The sequence below is a fragment of the Callospermophilus lateralis genome, chromosome 3 (genome assembly GCF_048772815.1).
Source record: "Callospermophilus lateralis isolate mCalLat2 chromosome 3, mCalLat2.hap1, whole genome shotgun sequence".
NCBI lineage: Eukaryota > Metazoa > Chordata > Mammalia > Rodentia > Sciuridae > Callospermophilus > Callospermophilus lateralis.
In genome coordinates this window covers 161456189-161478544 of record NC_135307.1, presented here as the reverse complement: position 1 = coordinate 161478544, position 22356 = coordinate 161456189, and the positions used below count along the sequence as shown (strand labels likewise).

The 22356-nt window shown below is 33.8% G+C and overlaps 1 protein-coding gene across 5 annotated transcripts in view; it reads right to left on the bottom strand.

Annotated features, from left to right (window-relative positions):
* Tasp1 (taspase 1) overlaps window positions 1-22356 on the bottom strand; it is a 286082-nt gene that overhangs the window by 109521 nt on the left and 154205 nt on the right. For all 5 annotated transcript variants that reach the window (XM_076848949.2, XM_076848953.1, XM_076848952.2 and 2 more), the window contains one exon: window positions 8273-8383. In XM_076848949.2, coding sequence (XP_076705064.1) covers window positions 8273-8383 — 111 coding nt within the window. The remainder of the gene's footprint in view (window positions 1-8272; window positions 8384-22356) is intronic.

The following is a 22356-nucleotide window of genomic DNA, read 5'->3' as shown; positions in this document are numbered from 1 at the left end:
TTAAAATTGGCGCTGAAATAAAAGAAATTGAAACAAATAATTCAAAAAATTGACAAAACAAAAAGTTGGTTCTTTGAAAAAATAAATACAATTGATAAACCCATAGCCAAGATAAAAAGAAAAAGAAAAAAAGCTCAAATTACTAAAATTCATGATGAAAAAGAAATATCACAACAATGAACATTAATAAAATACCTAAGATAATCAGAAACTATTTTGCAAATTGATACTCTAATAAAATAGAAAATCTTGAAGACATCTACAAATTTCTAGAGATATATGACCTACCAAAATTGAATCAGGAGGACATACATAATTTAAACAGATAATTTCAAGCAATGAAATTAAAGATGCCATCAAAAGACTACCAACAAAGAAAAGCTCAGGACCAGACAGACTCTCAGCCAAGATCTACCAGACCTTCAAAGAAGAACTAACATCAATCCTCCTTAAATTGTTCCATGAAATAGAAAAGGAGGGAACCCTTCCAAAATCATTCTATGAAGCTAGTGTCACCCTGCTATCAAAACCAAACAAAGACATATCAAGGAAACAAAATTTCAGACCAATACCCCTCATTAATAGACTAGATATAACTAGGGAAATAATTTCTGACCTGGACAATATCTTGAAATAAATCTCCCAAATTGCAAAGTAAATAGAAAAAAGAATGGGAGGGGGGGGGAACCCAGAACATAACATCCAAAAACTGTGTCACAACTACAAAAGACTGACATATACATAATGAGAATTCGGAAAGAGAATAAGAGTAAAAAAAAAAAAAAAAAACAAAGAAAATTTTAAAGCAATAATGTCTGTGAATTTCCCCAGAGCAATGTCAGACACCAAATCAAAGAAATAGGAACCTTGAAGAATAGCAGACAGGATAAATTTTCACAACTACAGCTAGGTATATTATATACAAACTTCAGAAAAGGATTGCAAGTTCAAAGCCAGCCTCAGCAAAAGTGAAGCACTAAGCAACTCAGTGCGACCCTGTCTCTAAATAAAAATACAAAATAGAACTGGGGATGTGGCTCAGTGGTTGAGTGCCCCTGAGTTCACTCTCTGGGAAGAAGGAAGGAAGGAAGGAAGGAAGGAAGGAAGGAAGGAAGGAAGGAAGGAAGGGAGGGAGGGAGGGAGGGAGGGAGGGAGGGAGGGGGGGGGAAAAAAACCTTGAAAGAAGTCAGAGGAAGAAAACACCTTACCAGAATTAAGCAAAAAAATTAATTACATCTGACATCTCCTTATCAACCATGCTAACCAATCAAGCAGTTATATATTTAAAGAATTGAGGGGGTCAAACTAGAATTCTGAACCTTTTGAAAGAATCCTTCAAAAATGAAAGGGAAATAAAGGCTTTCTAAAATGACCAAACTTCTGTTGTAGACCTGCAACAAGGTTAAATAATTCTTCAGAAAGAGAAAGATATTATATTAGACCAGAAACTCAAATCTACATAAAGAAAGAAAGATAATTTAAAAAAAGAATTAGAGAAGAAAAAATATTCATTTTTCTTATTTATAATTCATCAGATATATAATAATTTATTGAAAATAATACCCTAGAGATTAGTGCTCTTTCTGATGTGTGAGGAGTAAAGATTTACTCCCAAGATGTAGGCTCTCTATTTACCTCACAGATTGTTTCTTTTGCTGAGAAGAAACTTTTTAGTTTGAGTCCATCCCATTTATTGATTCTTGATTTTAATTCTTGTGCCAAAGGAGTCTTATTAAGGAATGTGGGGCCTAATCCCACATGAAGGAGATTAGGGCCTACTTTTTCTTCTATTAGATGCAGGGTCTCTGGTTATAATCCTAGGTCCTTGATTCCAAAGTACATGTATGAATATATGAATTGGTGTGAATATATTTTACATACAACCAGAGATATGAAAAACTTTGCTCCATATGTGTAATAAGAATTGTAATTCATTCTGCTGTCATATATAAATAAAAATAATAATAATAGTAAAACAGTAACAATGTATTTGATAATATACACATATGTATAAATAAAATGAATGCAATGATTTAAGGAACAGAAGGAAGAATTAATAATATTTTGTTACTATGAGGTCCTTGTACTGCTTGTAAAGTGGTAGGGTGTTATTTGAAAGTAGACTTAGATTACTTGTAAATATACATTCCAAACTACAGAGCAACCATGCAAAATAGTAAAAAAAAAAAAAAAAAAAATATAACTGATATGCTAAGAAAGGAGAGACAGTGGAATCATATAAAATGCTTAATTAATAGAATCTGAAGAAATAAGAATTCAGAATTCATACACAGTAAAATGATAAAAAATTATGGACAACTTAAATTTATTTCAATAAAGGAAAGAATAAATTAAGAGACCATGGAATACTCGGCTATAAATCTATAGACACTGATATATTAAGAGCATCCAGGTATTTTAAGTGGAAAGTATGTTTCAAACAGTATTAGAAATTTTTTCTATACAATCATTTTAAAAGATGATAGAGAAGAGAGATAGACTATAAAGATGCATATCAAATTGATAGCAATGGTTCTTTCTGGAAAAGAATGAGATTCAGATGAAAGAAAATTGGGTATGTGACTGTAGTGTATAAGTTTATTTTTTCCCTACATACATTGCAGTAAGAACCTCTAGATACCTCATTTTTACAAATCTTTTTTTAAAATAAAAAAATGAAACAAAAAAGGAAGAATATCATTGTTTCCATAAAAACCATAAAGTGGCTGCTGGCTTATCTCAATCACTGTCTGAAAGGATTTTTGAGAAAATCACTTTAAATAGAAGCTTGAGATCACCACCAACAGTTTAAATTTATAATTTAAATTAATGGTTAATTTGATTTACAACTGCACTTTTACAAGTAGTTTCGACTGATCTGTAAACTTGTTCAAGGATTAAATAGAATTTGGGAGCTGCAAGGAATTTTAGAATTCATCCAGATCTTCCCCTCACTTTACACAAGATGAAATTGAGAACAAAGGGACTTGTCTGTTTTAAACAGATAATTAATTACACCACCAGTATGTTAAAAAAGGAAAGAACTCAACCCCCTTGCTCTTAGTCCAGGCCTCTAGTAAATGCAATTTATCTCATTTCAAGTACTCTGTAAATATCATTTGTGCTTCCTAAATAGTTCCTGAAAATTTTCATTTTCTATTCCCATTTCAAATCATCTGATTAAAAAAAACTTCACATTTATGAGCTGAATCTAGTAAAGATTTAACAGAATTTAGCACAGTCAAGGAATTTAGAAACTTTTCCTCATCCAGTCATATTTCTTTAAAAAAAAAAAAAAACATGGGCTGGGGATGTGACTCAAGTAGTAGCATGATCGTCTAGCATGCATGGGGCACAGGGTTCAATCCTCAGCACCACATAAAAATAAAATAAAGATATTGTGTCCACCTAAAGCTAAAAAATAAATATTAAAAAATAAATAAATAAAATAAAATAAAACAGCTTAAGTGACTTGCTCTGTACAATGAGTCAGACACTGAGTTGACAGTGGAACCCAGCTGTTCTGACCTCCAGGATATTATTCTTCTGTATTTCACCAAAATTTTACAGAATGACCCCCAGAGGTTAACAAGATAACTTTGGGCAAGTCAGTAAACTCTCGTAAACTAAGTGTCTTTAACTATTAAATGAGCAGGGTCAATTAGATGAGCTCTGAAGTTTCCTGTTTCTTTCCATGAGTCTGGAGTTTTTTAAAAGTGGGGTTCAATATGCATTAGAAAAGGGTCCCAAAGGCAAAATGAAACACTACAGCCCAACTCTATAAGAAATTTAAAAGAGCTAAATAAAAGAAAGTACAACAAAGCAACAAAAAAGAGTAAAGTTCAGGAACTCCTCAGAAGGATCCAAACCTAGAGAAATGCAACTAGCTGGCAAATCAATAAAGTCCTTCTGGACATTATTAAAAAGCACAAAACTGCCACATGTTATAATTAAACACCCATCACAGGATTTCTAAGAAATTAACTTATCATGAGCATCTAGCTTTCAACTCTTGTTATTCTTTCTCATTGATGTCCTGAGCATACATCTACTATATCTGTATAACTAAATAACAAACTACATAAATCACATGTTATTAAAGCAAAGAATTTGATTTTATTTAAAACAATATTCAACAGTGATAACTGTTAAATCAACAAGATCTAAGTCTGATTCCAATATATATTGAGGAAGTACTAACATGATTATAGTGATCTTTTTCTGAAGAATCATCATTGGTAGACCTCAAGTCCTATTCATAATATATCCCTAGGTTTATATTTGCCATTACACAGTTCTCATTAACATAAATATAGTTAAGACCATTATTCAGTTGATTTCAGGCAATGTCATATCTATTCTATAGCCATTAAAACCTCAGAAAAATCCCAGCAAGTTGGGAGGGTGAGGCAGGAGTATTAGTTCAAAGCCAGCCTCAGCAAAAGTGAGGATCTAAGCAACTCAGTGAAACCCTGTTTCTAAATAAAATATAAAAAATAGGGCTGGGGATATGGCTCAGTGGTCGAGTGCCCCTGAGTTCAATCCCCAGCACCAAAAATGAAAACAAAAACAAAAATCCTCAGCACTAATAAATGTAAGAAAGTACCTTTACAAATTCTCTGTATATGATAATAATTTTTCTATAGTTAGTCACTGTTTTTCCTTCATATAAATATATATAATTCTTTCCTGATAATCTACTTTTCTTTCTGTTTGTGGCCTAGATGATGTATCTATTTAAACAGAGCATGACATTTCATTAAACAATACTGGACAACAATGCTTATGATTCTGATAAAGCAATTCAAGTTTCATCCCCACACCTGTAAACTTCCATTCATCCCATTAGTATATGCTTATCTAGTTTGTAAATTCTACTTTGAGACAGTTTTAGAATAAGATGTGTTTTGAGTAGGTAAATGCTAAATTTTGGTAAAATCAATAGTTTGGAGAAATACTTGCCTAACCAGGTACCCACAAGTATCCAGGGAGATGGGGTATGGCTAGACACAAAACATTTGTGTAAAGACTAGAGGAAAAGACTAGTAAGAATCTCTATCCTTCTTCCCAAGCTGGGAGGAATGCAGAAAAAGAGAAGACAAAAAATAAATAGCCATAGGAAAATTTGGAGGACCAAAGAACTGAAGAGACCTGTGCCCTACTTTACAGATGAAGATAAAAAGAAAGACAGGTAGGGAAGTTCTCCACTGCCATGCCAGCAAGGTGCTCTAGAAATAAAGGAGAAAAAGTCACCAATGTGCCTAGGTAATGAGGACCTCACTATCTTTTATGGTTTGCATATTAGGTGTCCCCTAAGAGCTCATGTGTGAGGCAATGCAAAAATATTCAGAGGTGAAATTACTGGCTTATGAGAACCATAATCCAGTCAGTGAATTAATCCCCAAATAGGGATTAACTGAGTGGTAGCTGAAGGTGGGTAGAATGCGGCTACAGGAGGCAGGCATTGGGGTTGTGTTTTTGGGACATATCTCCACCACACTCTTCTGCCATGATGTTCTGCCTCACCTCAATCACTGAGTAATGGAGCTGGCTGTCTATGGACTGAGACTTCTGAAACTGTGAGCTGCAAATAAATTTTTCCTCCTCTAAAATTGTTCTTGTCAGGTCTTTTAATCACACCAGCAAAAAAAAAAAAAAAAAAAAAAAGCTAACTAAAACACTATCCCATAGACTATCCCAGAGTTTTAGGGCTGCCTGACCCTGTGACCAAAGGCCACTGAAGTTAACAGGCAGTTGACACCTGGGAAGGGTACCTGTCATCTTAGCATTTGCTGTGAGTACTCGTGTACTGAAGAGGCCAAAAGCTGCAATAAGTCCATGAATATAACAGTGAATTCAGTGGCAACAGAGGCCAATAACCCAAAAGGTAGAAGTAAGTCACATCTTAGCAGAGGCCAAGAGTCCAAAGAGGGTGACTATGAACCAAACTATTCCTCCTATAGCACCATACTACACAAAAGTCTGCTGCAACTCAGATGCTACTAATTAAAAGTGAAGGAAAATATAAAAATAATAAACATAAATACAAACATTTATATGAATATTCATATTTGTATAAGTCAAGAAGTCATAATTTAAACCTAATTAGAGAAAATAAAAACTTATATACCCTTTCTGCCATTTCTAATCTGGGTTGGGGGCGAGAGGCTAAGTTGGCATATGGGCGTGTACACATCTAACAAAGTCTATCTCAGTCATGTGTCCAGGATGTGATCCCTTTGTGACTTGCAGCCTAGGCCCAACAATAATCTTTCCACAACCTTCTCAATATGGAATCCAATCGTGCTCTGAAAACCCAGGTCCTTAATAGAGCAAGGCTCCAACTGCACACCAGTTACCCATTGCTGATCATCTGCTCCCCTATCTGCACTGCAGAGGGTTACCTATTATTTGATTCCAACAAGCTCAGCCTGACCCAACCAGCAATTTGTCTGCTATTTGGTGATCAAACCACATCTTCTCCAATGTCCTTTCATGGACACTCTCTCAACCCTATGTTACCAAAAAGAGTTTCCTTATAGCTTATTGTTACTCTTTATCACAATAAATAATTTTTATGTTAAATGTCACCTTCTTACTACTGGATGGTTCCTGTCTCCTGATTAGACCATGAATGTCACATTCACCTCATCTCAAAATCTAAGTCCATCACTATTTTCACTTTCTGCACCGATGTGTTCCTTAAAAATCACCATATATTTTCTATTCCTGGACCATTTCCAACCACTAGTGTCTCTTGTCTACATAGAAGATTTGGGGCAACCTTAGATCTACCCTATAAACCCTTCTTTAAAACACCATTTAATTTGTCAACTCAAGAACACATACGGTTTCTTTCATTTCTATCAGACTGAGGATGAACTCCTTCCCCAAAATTTTACGGGCCTTCATGATCTGGTCTCCCCTGGCTTCATGTGTCTAATCCAGCCCTGCTCTTAGCCTCTGGTAAAAACCATGTAGTATCCCTCCCTCACCAGGCCTAATCCCATCGCTGTGTGTCTGTGTTCATGTTCATTTCCCCTTTTTGTTCACTTATCCCAGAGGCCTCTGGACCCAGTTTTAAAAGCTTCTAGTCAGGGTGGGTCCACATCTGTGGCACACAGCTATAATACCAGAAATTTGGGAAGCTAAAGCAAGAGGATTGCAAGTTCAAGTTCAGCCTCAGCAATTTAGTGATACCTTGACTCAAAAATATCAAATAAGAAGGACTGGGGATGCAGCTCAGTGGCAAAGCATGCCTGGTTTCAATCCCCAATAAAATAAAAATGAATAAAAGTCTCTACAAGTCCTTTGCGGGTAATTCTTCCTATATTTTTGTCTGTTATGTCCTTATCACATAATTAACATCTTATTATATCTGTTTTAGTTTCCTAAACCCTCCAGGCTTAACCCTACGACACATTCTCACTAATTAACGTGTTCATAATGTACTTCTCTGACTTATTTTTAATTATGCCTTATATTTCTTATGCAACTTTCACAGGTCTTGCATAGTATTAAGCTCAGTGTTCAATGATGGGAAAATCAGACTAAGTTAAATGGTTTAATTCAAAGTAACAGTTACATAGAGGGCCATGGCTAAGCTATGTAAAACTTTTCTACAGATTAGAAAAAGGCACCCCTTCCTCCAGACAGATGCAGTTTCACACCCAGTTACATATCATGGCAAATGGTGTCCAGGGAGAATTTCATTTCAACCCCATGAAACTGTACATAGAAGTGCTGGATGCATGAATACGACACTGATTTTAAGAAGACTCAACTGTATTACAAAAACCTTTAAAAATGATTGTCTCTTATATTTCCTTTGGAATTTTATTCTACCATATATTATTCTAATCCAGGACAATGTCTTATAGGTTGAGCATTAAATTAGCTACACAGAAGATTTCATGCTGTAGTAGCTATTCTGGTGGAATTTCTATTGATGGCCAATATTAACTCAAGATCTAATTATGTGAGGCCCTGAAGCTAAATCTAGAGATATAAATGGGATACCTGATTCATGATGCTTAAATCTTAGAGAAATGTTCCATATTTAGAAGGATGTCATTTTCTTTTCTTTTTTTAATTAGTGGATTTTAATTATAAGAATAATGGGTTTCATCATGGCATATTTGTACATGCACATAACATATTCTGATCATATCTTTCCCCTTCCCGGTACCCTCCCCTTCCCACTCTGCCGGATCCCCCTTTCTTTTCTCTAAGAGTCTCCTAGAAGAATATCATTTCTTAACATTATACTTACTGATAAACTTGTTTTGCATAGTCTCCAACAGAGCTTGGTGAGCATCTTCAGCTTGTAAAGCGTGTGAACATTCTCTAGCCAGTATGGTGCGCACAAGATGCTCTCCACATCCTAGAAGTCCAAGGAAACCAATAACAGTTGAAGAAAAGTAGTACTGAACACCCTGCTTGTCTCACTAGCATTAAAACAATCTTGTACACCACTTAAGAAGTAGTCACATTGTAGAACAACTCAGTGAGGGATGAAATGATGTCTATGAGCAACCTGGTAATTTCAGTAATGAGAACCAGAAGATGATTGTCTAATCTCAAAAGAAAATAAAGGAAAACTCTTTTCATAGCAATAATTTGCATAATACAGGAACACAGATTCTCCATCTAGAAATTTCCTAGAGTTTTGTCTCATTCCCACTCTTGGGAGACTAAAATGATCCCATTTAAAAAAAAAATTATTTGTTTGCATTCAGTTGGCCTTTGTCTCATAGTCAGTAAATGGTCACTATGGCCATCAGTCATTTGCCCTCTAATACCCCACTTGCCAAGGTGTAAAGGGAGAGATGTAGGCAGCCAGGGGCAGTCTGAATCCCACCCGCACCTACTTTTTACTACAGTGCCATCACACATCAATAGCAATAGAGTGGATGCAATAAAAGAGCACTTTTATATCTTTCTTACAATGATTTACATAGCTTTCTGGGATTCTCTCTGTAGTTCTAAAGAAAAAAGTACATTTTAACCCTGAGATGAACTTGGACCATTCAGACACTTAAATAAGGGCAGGTATAGGGATGAGGGTGTCGCTGCCTAGAATTCCAGTACAGTTTCTACCTGTTAAAATAGAAACTATTTTAACATAAAGACAAAAGAATTTATAGATTATGAGTTCTAATTAAAGATTTATGAAAAAAGAGCCTTTCTTGCTCCTAAAAATAAAAATTTTTTAAAGTTTACTTTGAAAAATATTGGGGGAGCAAGACTTTAAAAGAAATATTGAATGCCACTTGAAAGACTTCTTACATACAAAATTTCACTAATTAAAGTATCAGTGTTCTCTGACCCAAACAAGAGCAATCTATGCATAAGATCTTTACAAAGTTTTCTTTCTTTTAAAGTGTTTTTCCATTAAAAATGATTCCTGTCCAAAGTATTGTTAGTGTATTAGAAAATCAAGTCCTCCACTTATTCACCTAACAAAGGCAACAAATGATCTAAGCATCTAAGAAGACTATAAGAGAAACATGTCTCAGCTCTATCCTTTAAAAAAAAAATCACAGCAAAAGATAGAGTATTTCCAAGATCCACTCAGATTCACAAACAGTACCAAGGACAATATAGTATTTATCCAAGTCACTGATCTGCACATATGTACCACACACACACACACACACACACACACACACATACATACACACACAAATGTGAGAGAGTATTCTTAGCAATCTAAAAGAAATGTGAACTAAGATTATTAAATAAAACAACCTATTTTTTTAAATGGCTAAAAATTCTTAATTTCATATATTTAAACAAACACAAACTGATATGATACTTGGTACTATCTTTAGACAGCATGTATTGTGATAAACTTTAGGCACCAACAACAGTTTTCTATAAGAAATGTTATCTGTAATTGTTAAGCCTTTCATTTCAGAAATTTTCTTCATATATATATATTTATTTATTTATATTTATATACCTCTCCTCCCCTTCTCTTCCTTTATCTCCTTCCCTATATATACATGCACATATACAGACACACGTGTGTATATTATGCATATACATCACATACACTCATTATCAAAAATACCAACAGTTCATAAAAGTGCAAAGATTTTTTTTTAATCACCTAAAGATCTAAATATTTCTTTGTGTATATCTACACTTAGATGAAGATCTAATATGTAATTTAATACACAACTTTGTGGCAAGAATTATAGAAATTGATATTTTGTTAATGTTTAGAATATTATTTATATAAACAAGAAAAAGATGACAATAAAGCTAATAGGAAAAAACATGTTTGACACTACATAGAGACATTATGCGAAGCTCACGAAACTCCACAAATTTTAATTCCCTTTGTTGCACATATTTGATGTTGAACAATGAAATGTTATACTTTAAGACAATAGTAATTGTTAGGAAATTGGCATACTACACGTTAAATGAATGTTCAGAAGGTTATATACACATGCTTCAAGTCAAACAGCTAAACCACATGAAGTTAACATTACATAAAACTACACAATATGTGTCAGGGAGACATTTTTACCCTATTGTTACATAGGAATATATGGGGTTTTCCAATGATTAGCTTTTACTCTTAAAATTATGACTTATGTTCTCTGAAATATATTACTTTTAACATAACAGCCAAGACACCAAAACCTTATTCTCCTACAGATTTCAAGCAAAGAAAATTTGACTTCTGTGGTTTTACCCACAAAATTCCAAAGTTTGTTAAAATATGTTAACACAGAATTGAAATGTGACTGAAAGGCAAAAAATCTCATTCTTTATTCACAGATATTAGAAATCTTTCATTACATCCTCTTTTTGTCTTTATTTATATAGGATGAAGTATGTTTATATTCTTACATACTAGCAGGAAACATGGATTATACATGTAACAAAGATCTGACAACAAATCTAGAGGAAAAAGTGATGAAAACCAAGTTCTGAAAGCACTTAGAAAATTACACACTTGTTTGAATGATAAACTAATGAATTGAAACAGACAGCAAATTCATAATTTGAGTTTTTAAAAGCCTTAGTTATCTTTGGAGGATGCTATAGAACCAATTGACCATTCTGAAAACTGCTAAATTAAAGAAAATAATCAAGTACTTCTATGTCCTTCCTATAGGAAATACACAGCCAGGTAACCAAAGAGTTTATGAAAGAAAATTTCCTCTACAGAAATATCCCAGGTAATATATGAAGCATAAATCAACAGAATAAGTATTTGTAACCTGTAATGTAATAATTTATATACACCACAAATATTAATGATTGCTAATATTATAAAAGGATACAGCCTGGCTTCATGGATCTACACAATTGAACCTATATAGTCTTGTCAACTACAAAAAATGATTACAGTTGAATCTGAACAAGTCTCTAAAATGAAGTACTAAAAAATAAAGAATAAACTCCCGTAGTTAACATCATATTTAATTATTTGTTTCTCCCTAATGTCAAAAACAAGGTAATGCTCCCTGCTTTATCTCTTCAACAATATACTAGAGATTGGAGCCACTGTAGTAAGCCAAGAAAAATAAGTAAAAGGCATAAAGATTAGAAAGGAAGAAATAAAACGATTCCTATTTGCAGATGATATAATTGTTTATGTAGAAAATCCTAGGAGATCTATAGAATAACTACTAGAGGTATTTCTCCACATTCTTAGTATCTGGATAGTAGTCTATGACAAAGATTGGCTATGGACACCAGTCTGGTACTTGCCAGTCCCCAAAATGTGTATCTAACCTTCATTTCTTCCCCTATTCATTCATTCAACAATCCGTTACTGAGCTCCTACTCTATACTAGGCCCAAAGTAGTTCGCAGACATGCTCCTACACATTGTTAGACCTCCCCAAAGATATCAGACCTGTTTGGCTATTGAGTACTCACACAACTCTTAATTCTGGCCAGTTCCAGATGCTAGTTCCCGGATTCAGGGATTCAGATGAAAACCCTGAACTCAGCAAGAACCCTAGACATTATCAGAGAACTCTAAGAAACATTCTCTATAGCCAAGACACCTCCTCTTAATTGCAACTCAGCCCAGTTTCACAGCTCACTCTCTTCCAATGTGCTTCCTGTTGTTAAAAATGCCGTTATATCCCATATCATTGTTTGTGGGGATCCATAACCTTTCATAGCCCACACTGAAGATGAACTTTCAATAAAATATTGCAACACTCTCCAACACACTGTCCAAACACACACACACACACACACACACACACACACACACACAATATGAGAGAATGAGCATATGAAAAAAAAAAAAGATCATTATACCCATAATTGCAAATAACAGCACAGAGGTTGACAAACTACTCTGTAAAGGGCTAAATAGTAAATATCTAACCTTTTCAGGTTATATGTGATCTATGTTTGTCAAATCTTCTCTATGTCCCCTTCTCTTTGTAACAAATCTTTTAAAATTTAAAAATCATTCCTAGCTCATGGGTCATATGTGGATAGAGGAGGGGGGTAATTAAAGGTAAAAGGGAGGGTAGACACAAAGTATGTTAAACATGTATGATATTGTCACAAAACCCATTATTTTGTACAATCAATATGTAATAACAATTACAACTTAAAAATGAAAAGCATCAGTGCCCTGTGCCAGATTTGGCCCATAGATCATAGTTTCCCTATAAATAAATAATCTGCAATGCAAATATTTTTAAAAAAAGAAGAAGAAGCATGATCATAATTTTAAAAACAAAGCCTCAAAACAGGTAAGGGCATAGGAGGTGAATAGATTTTTCAAGACATCTAATAGATCTTCTCAAATTTAAAAATACATAGATTGTTTAAAACTCAATGCAAGTACCAAGCATTAAATTAGATGGAGCTCAAGAAAAGAACTAGAAGATAGTTCCATGGAAGAAATGCTAAGAAGCAGTTTGGAATGATAAAAGGAAAATAAGTAGTTAAGAGCCCTTAAGTACAAAATGAGAATGTCTAATGTATTAATAGCTATTTTTAAAGAGAGAAGAAAATAAATGGAGAAGGGGACACTAATACTTAAGAGGTAATGAATAAGAATTTTCCAGAATTTAAGTTATCAGTAAACCCTTAAACTGAAGATCCACACAGAATTCCAAAGAAGACAAATAAAAACAAATACATTCTTAGATGTATCCTAGTGAAGCTCTAGACCAAAGAAAACAAGAAAAATATTAAAAACTAATCATAAAGAAATCTCCAAAGAAGTGCAAAAAAATTTAGTGAAACTGATAACTCAGTATCTCCAAGCAACAAAAGAAGCCAAAAGACCAAAATCTTAAAGATACAAAGGCAAAAAAGAAACAGAAAAAAAAAAAAAGTGTCAACCTGGAATCAGTTAAACAACATTCTAGAATGAAGGTGACTATAGACAGTCTCAGACTAATAAAGAAAAACTCATTTTTTAGAGATTTTAGCTTCTGGCTCACTTTTGTTCCACCCAATACTGCTCATTGTCATAACTCCTGCTGATTTTAATATTCTTTAGATGATTCTCCCAATACTTTGTTTTATAGGTTCTCTGATGTCTTCTCAAATTAGCCACACTACCTCATAAACTCACTTCCAAAACAATATCATTGGCAGTAACATTAATTCCTTGTAATCTTAAATGCAATCATTCTACTGCTCTTCTCTATCATTATTACCCTTTTTAGCAATCAAACCCTGACATTGCCTCCACCTCACCAAAAACTGTAGTTCAGTATATTCTACTGCTTTCTAACTACTCCTTGCCCTACTTAGAGCCTCACCTCTGTTCTTATCCAGCTAAAATTCCATGTTTCTTCAATTTACATCTATTCCTCTACTCCTGAAAGGCTCCATATTCCCAAGTTTCATCAAACCTGTCTGGCCAGCAGTGGTGCACCTGTAATCCCAGAGGCTCAGGAAGCTAAGGCAAGAGGATCATGAGTTCAAAGCCAGCTTCAGTGAAAGCGAGATACTAAGCAACTCAGTGAGATCCTGTCTCTAAATAAAATACAAAATAGGTCTTGGGATGTGGCTCAGTAGTTGAGTGCCCAGGCAAAAGAGTATCAGTCAGAATAGCTATACTCAGTAGCAAAAACAAACAACTTCAAAACCTCAATGACTTAACATAACAAAAATATAAACATTCTGATTAATGCTATAGGTCACACATGGGTCACCTGACAGATTTGCTCCACATACGTACTCAGAAACAAATCTAGGGAGACTAAAGTTCCAACATCTTGTAAATGCACTACTTGGATTATATACTTCTCCAAGAGAACGAGGGACCCCCAAGACTATTTTGATAATTTAGCCTGGAAGTGACACATTTTATTTCTATTCTAGGCCTAAGCAAAAATAGCGCTATATGTACTCAGGCAATTGCAAGAGAGCAGTGAAATATTTGAGGGAGTACATGGATATTCAGGGAACATTAAATTAATGTCTGCCATATCTGTCTAAAGCCAAATCTCCATGCCTGTACTTGCATAGCTAAACGTGAAGCACAACAGCCATCCTGTGATCAAGTGATAGTACACATAAATCTAAAGGATTCCCCTGTGAAGAAGGCAGGACAAAACCACACAGACATAGGGACTAGACCAAATTGCTGGGTAGCCTCAATCTTTTTCCAGGTATCTTGCTACATGACATTGTGTTTTTGTTTGTTTTGTTTTGTATGCGGTGCTGAGGATCGAACCCAGTGCCTCACATGTGCTAGGCCGATGCTCTACCACTGAGCCACAACCCCAGCCCCATGACATTGTTTTTTTAATTTAAAAATCCCATTGGTTTTGCCACTCTAACTGAATTCTTTTTAAGGCCACATGTATTCTTATAGCACATAATACAAGATTACCATTTAATCATTTTTTAAGTATACAGTTCAGTGGAATTAAATACATTCACATCTTTAGGAAACCATCACTACAATCCATCTCCAGAACTTTTTCATCTTCTCACTGTGCCCATTGAACACTAATTTCTCATTTCTCTCTTCCTCATTTGTGGCAGCCACCATTCTTTCTGTCTTTATGAATTTGACTACTTTACATAGGTCCCTCAGATAAAATAAATGAAACAGTATTTTGCCTTTTGTAACTTCCTTAATTCACTTGGCACAATGTTTTCAAAGCTCATCTATGCTCTAGGATTTATCCAAATTTCCTGACTTTTTTAGGCTAAAAAATATTCCATTATATGTATGTATCACATACATCTTTATCCATTCATCCTTCAGTGAACATTTGGGGCCAAATGAGTTCTAAATCTATTTCACTAGCTTTTTGCTAGTGAAACAATATGTCTCAGAACACTTTATACTAAAGGAAGGTGCTTTCTAGCTACTTCATTTTAGCTACTTCATCCAGCTCAAATATGCAACTTTGTGTTGAGTAAAATATAATTTTTATAAGCTTATGTAGGTAGATGTACTTAACATGAATACATGAACTAGATCATGTATTCATAGCAATAAATGAAAAAGATCACATTTGGTCTGAGAACATTTAATTTTACTGAGGTTTTTCTGGGAGGTAAGGGAGTACCCAAAATACATTTTCATTGCTTCTGACAACACAATTTCTTTTTAATTTTTTTGAATGAAAGAGAATAATTTGGTTAAAATAAATACTTTAGGTTGTCTGAAAAAGGGAGTCTTACATATTTAAGAGAGCTTTTTATCCATCTAAAGAATGACTGCTTCTCTAAGGCATGTGATACCACTTCAGGGAGGCCATCTTTAGAACATCTGTTTGTGGGTTTGTTTTAGAATCCAGAAAAAAAGTCAGCAACACCCTAAAGAAACCCTAAGAGTTAAAAGAATATCTTTATTCTTCTCATCTAGATGTTTCCAAAAATGTCATCATTTTTCTAGTGAATACATGGGCTTACATTACAAAAAGCTTTTGAATCTTCAATAAAGAAATCTGAAATACCTGAGTCAAGCAGCAGGGTTCTATTTAGAAGATAGCTTAGGCATTGTTTGAATTTCACTGAGTGACTTTGGGACTCTTTACTTAACATCCCAGCTATAAAATGGAGTTAGGGGTATCAACTACCTCATAGGGTTGTCATGAAACAATGCAAATAAAGCATTTAGCATGGGACTGGTTATGTAGTAAGTACCAAATAAATATAATAAAGAGGATAATGGCTACCTAATGATAATTATTTTCTATTATTTTCCTTTCTCTCCTCATCATAATCTCTGTATTTTCCTTTAATAGCACAAGGTGATTCCCAACTAGCCTAAAAATCATTCCTGAGATCCTAGAACAGAATTGATAAGCTAGAACAGAATTGATAAGGAGTTTATTCCTTGACTGTAATTTTGAAGGCCTTGCTACAAAGCAAACAAAGCTTTTATGTGAAGGTCAAAAGGACTACCTGGATAAACCTCCCATTACCAAAATGAAATGAATAATATGATAAAGATTTCTTTTAGTCTAGCAACAAAAATTTTTAACCGAGGTTATTCAGGGATTGTGGATATATGATTTTTGCTTGTAGTTTATTCCTAACAGGTTTAATGCCCAACTTTAATAAGACACTCTTGCATTCACAATATTTTCTCTTAAGGCAAAACAGGAAGGGGTGAGGCAGGATGTGCATAATGGTGTGGTCCCATGTACCTTACTTGTATCTGAAGGGCATGAGTTTGTAACAGTGACTGTGAACCGATGCCAAAAGGCTTTCCCTCATCTGAATTTCACTGGGAATTCGGTCTTTCTACTTCAGGGCTAATGACAAAATCTTTAAATTAAGACATTTAAATATAGGTAATGGAGTAGCATAGTAAAATCATACTGTCAAGTCATGTATAGGTCTAAAAGGTAAAAATAACAAACTGAAAAGCTTTTGAATAAAGATATAGCAACAAAAATTAGCGACTTTTGGCTAACATTTATCCTCATTAATCATTTTCAGTCATTTTTATCTTTATCTTTATTTCATGTCATGATAACATCAGTGGTGGTATCAGTCACACTATTACAAAATAAAAAATAAAAGTTCCTATTGTGTCAAGATTTTAATTTAGTGTTAAAATGGTTAAGAAGTATGATATAATTTCTCCACAGGACCTCAAAATGAGATTAGGATTTTAAAGAATAACTCAAAATCTCACAGATCTTTCTCCTCTTTGGCAGACTTTATTTCTTCTACAAACCACTCTAACTTTAATTCTGATTCAAAGAGCCCCAAAGGGGGAAAAAAGTGAAATTGCATTCATAGAAGAGACACATCTATATTTCCAGGTGGCTGCACACAAGAGCTCAGGATCAGCAGCAACAAAAGCCCACATTCAGTAAGTACCACTGGCACACCACACATCTCCAAGGATCACTGATGATTTTGAAGTATTTATGTCATCTTATAAATGCTGCCATTCACTTTCACTGTGGCTAGTGGGCATCTGAAAACTCTTTCAACACATCCCCTGTTAGGAGTCCATTGGGACAGATAAGTAATGAAGAAAGACCTTTCCAAATTTAAAAGGAAACATTTGGTACTTCAGTTTCCAGTATTGCAACATCTCCTTTTCAACAAAGGAATTTATTACACAGTACGTCACCTTTTCCCTGTCGGAGGATTTACTGCCAATTTTGGAGTTGGGTTACTTCTGGTTTTCAAGCCTGTCTTGTGAAATTAAAGAGAGGGCTGCCTTAAAAGTGATAGAACACACATGATTTCAGTCTTCACAGTGTCCCCATGGTTATCAAACCTGGAACCTATTACATACAAGAGGAAAACATAAAGAGTTTTATAAAGAGATGGAGTTAAGTGGTAAAGATGTCTAATCCAGTCAAGTCCAAAGGTTAGAGCTCACCAACACACATTTAGTGTTTCTCGAATACATATTCAGTTCTTTCTAAACTATGATTATCGTCACACTTTAGTTATTTACAGTAACATAATAAAAACAACTCAGGCTTTTTCATTTTTTTCCTTTGAGAAATAATAACCAAAACAAAACCAATTTTATAATTGACACCTAGAGGTATCATCTCTTAAAAAACTAGGATGTGATTAATATATTCTTCAGAATTTCATGATTAGTTATAATATAAAAATATATTAGAATAGTTACAATTTAACACAAAAATATCTGAATCACAGGGCTGGGCATATAGCATATATATTATATATTTGATGTTAATTGGCTTTTATCATTATTGCCAATTTTATAGAGAGGATAAAACCAAACGACAAAAGTTTTCACTGTCTAAACAAGTATCCAAAGAAATGGGCAAATTTTCAGTTTTGTAAATGCAATATTTTCATAGATTAGAACTTATTTCAAAGAAACCAAAACATAACAAAAAAATTTCAACAAAAGCAAGTTGTGAAAACCTTCATCCAATTCTTCATGTCAGAGAAAGTCTGGGTTCACACCACACAGTACTTCCCTCCTCCTAAATCTTGAGCCACTCCTTCTTTCCCTTGCCCCTCTTTCTCAACATTGGAATTTAGCCAACATTCATTTTGAGAGCCAATACAAATAATGAAAGGGTACTGGTTTCTGTTTAGTTATCTAAATTACAATATTGTAATTAGAGCATCAGGGACAAATAGACAGAGGTAGATAAAAAAAATCAGAGACAACCTTCCCCAGTAGACATGGATTCTTATGGTTCCCCTAAATTTCTATCACATATTCTTATGGTTCCCCTAAATTTCTATCACTTCTATCTCATTTTATTGTAATTATTAATGCATATTAATATACAAATCAATCAGTTTCACTGTGACTTTTCCATATATGCATTAATCATGCTTAGATCATATCTATCCTTCCTTCCACCCTCTCTTGCCCGCTCTTCTCTCTCCCTCAATCCAATTTCTTCCCTTTCCCTGATAAAGTTTTCACATTTGAGAGAAAAAGTGATATTTGTATTTCACTTAACATCATGACCTCAAATTCTTTCATTTTCCTGCAAATTAAAAAAAATCCATTTTTCTTTATGGCTGACTAACACTCCATTGTAGAGTATATAAACCATATTTTCTTTATTCATCTTTTGACAGGAAGCTAGAATGATTCTATATCCTAACTATTATGAATAGTCCTACCATAAACAAAGGTATGTAGGTTATCTCTATTTTATGCTGACTTATTTATTTCCAAGATATACCCAGCAGTGGGAAGCTGGATCACATGGTAGTTCTAGTTTTAGATTTTAATGGAACCTCTACACTGTTTTCTGTAGTAACTATACTAATTTACATTGTCACAAACCATGTATAAGGGTTCATTTTCCTCCTCATCCTTTCTAAAATTTGGTATTTTTAAATTTTTATAATAGCCATTCTGACTGGGATAAGACAGAATCTTAGAATCTTAATGTAGTTTTAATTTACATTTTCCTAATGGCTAAGGAATTGAGCATTTTCATATATTCTTCTGAGATGTGTCTCAGAAGATGGAAATTACATTGATTCTGTAGATCCATTTCAGTAGTTTGGCCATTTTAACAATATTAATTCTTCAAAAACAATTTATAATTATTTACAATTTCTTTTATTTTTCTTCTTGTTTTGTTTTCTTTTGAGACTACTGCAAAAGGGACTGCTGTCCTAATTTCTTTCTCAGGGATTTAATTATCAGTGTATAAAAAGGCCACTGATTTTTTGTTGTTGTTGATGATGCTTTTTTCCCCACATTTTTTATTGGTACATTATAGTGGTACATAATGATAGGATTTGTTGTTACATATTTACACATGCACACAATATAACAATATAATTTGGCCAGTGTCATTCTCTAGCACTTCCTCACGCCTTCCCAGCCTCTCACCCCTCTGTCCCTTTCCTCTACTGATCTCCCTTTGATTTTCATGAGATCCCCGCTACTCCATGCATCAGCATACACACCTTTCTTTTCCTTTTTCCTCTCTAGCTTCCTTCCACATATGAGAAAAAAACATACAACTCTTGACCTTCCGAGTTTGACTTAAGGCTAGTGATTTTTATATGTTGGTTTTGCATCCTGCTACCTTGCTTAATTTGTAAGTTCTAAGTCTCTCTGTGAACTCATGGGTTCTAAGTATAGAATTATATCATCTGCAAACAAGAATGATTTGACTTCCTCCTTTTATTACTTTTTGTTTTCTTTCTCTTGCCTCATTGCTCTGATTAAAATTTCAAAGTACTATATTAAATAAAAGTGAAGAAAGTGGACATCCTTGACTTGTTCCTGATTTTAGAGGAAATGCTTTCATTCTTCCCCATTAGTGTAATGATGCTATAGATTTGTCATATGCAGCCCTTTTATGTTGAGGTATGATTCTCCTATACCTAATTTATTTAGGCTTGATGAGGTTTAATTAACTCCGGAAGAAAGAAATTATGACAGCAGTCCCTTTTGCATCCTTGGAATAAAATCAACTTGATCAAACTGTGTGAGATTTAAAAAATACTATTAAATTTGATTTGCAAGTATTTTATTGAGGATTTCTGTATCCATTTTCACCAAGGACATTCGTCTATAGATTTTTGCTGTATTCTTATCAGGTTTTGGTAGCAAAGTAATACTGTCTTTGTAGAATGAGTCTGAAAAAAAGTCTTTCCATTTTTATTTTATGGAATAGTTTCAGAAGCATTAATGAGTTTTTCTTTAAAAGTCTGGTAAAATTCAGCAGTAAATTTCTCCAGTCTTGGGCTTTTATTTGTTGGTATAATTTCTTTTTTTTTAAGAGAGAGAGAGAGAGAGAGAATTTTAATATTTATTTTTTAGTTTTCGGTGGACACAACATCTTTGGTTGTATGTGGTGCTGAGGATCGAATCAGGGCCACACGCATGACAAGCCAGCGCGCTACCGCTTGAGCCACATCCCCAGCCCTGGTATAATTTCTATTACTACTTCAATCTCATTGCTTGTTATGCCTTATTTAGGTTTTTAATATCCTCTTCATTCAATTTGACTTTCAAATATATTGATGTAAAGATTTTCAAAATATTCTTAATAATTCAATGAATTTATTTAAAAGGTGTTTATTATAATATCCCTTTTTTCATCTTTAATTTTATTCACTTAGGTTTTCCCTTCCTTTAGTTTAGCTAAGGGTTTGTCAATTTAGTTTATCTTTTTAAAGAACTAACTATATATTCATTGATCCTTTTATTGTTCTATTAGTTTCTATTTTCTTTTATTCTGCTCTAATCCTTATTATTAATTTCCTTTTCCTGATTTGGGTTTTACTTTATTTATTTTTTTAAGTTCTTGAGATGCATCATTAGATTTTTTTTATCCCCCCCCCCCCCCGCCATAGGGACTTTTAGCTATAAACTTCACTGAGTACTACTTTCACTATATCCCACAAGTTCTGGTATGTTGTTTCCATTATCATTTAATTCTAGAAATTTTTAAATTTCCTTTTTTATTTCTTCAATGGCCCATTTGTCATTTCAGATCCTATTGTTCAATCTGAACATGTTTGCATAATTTCTGCAATTATTCTTGTTGTAATTCCATTATAATATGGTATCATGCATGGAGTTTTTTTAAGGCTTGCTTTATGACCTACTGTATAATCTATTTTGGAGAAAGTTCCATGTGCTAATGAAAAGAATGTATAATCTGCAGCTACTGAATGGCATATACAATAGATATCTATTAAGTCCATTAACTATAGTTTAATTTAACACTGAGATTTCTGTATTGACTTTTTTTTTGGTCTGGATTTTCTATCTATTGGTGAGAATTGGGGTAATTAATAAATACCTATCTCTTTATGTCCAGTAGTGCTTTTTTTATGTAATTGGGTGATTCAATGTGCAGTGCATACATATTTAAAGATGAATTGTTCCCTTGACTCTTCTGATAGATTTTAGCTTAAAGTATGACCTGTCAGACATGAATACAGCTAGTCTGCTATAATTTCACATTTCCATCCCATCACTTTAAGTCTGTGCTTGTCTTTGTTACTTATGTAAGTATCTTGAAGGCAGAATAGTGTTAGGTCTTGGTTTTTAATCCAGTCAGTCAGTCTATGTCTTTTAAGTGTAGAATAGAAACCATTTAAATTCAGGGTTATTATTGAAAAATATGTACTTGTTCCTGCTATTTTGTTGTTTTTTCTTTCTGGTGTTTTGATTATTCTATGTTCATTTCTTCCTTCCTTGTTCATCTTAGAGGTTTGATGATTTAATATATCAGTAATGTTTGATTCTTTCCTAATTCTCATTTGCTTACCTTCTGTTTTACAGAGATTTGTTCTTTTCCATGCTCTCATAATTGTCTTTATATTTTTTTTTCTTTTCTAGGTGCAGGATTCCTTAAAGTATCTTCTGTAATGCTGATTTAGCAGTCATGAATTCCCTTCATTTATACTTATCTTGGATATTCTTTATTTCTTCTTTGATTCTGAA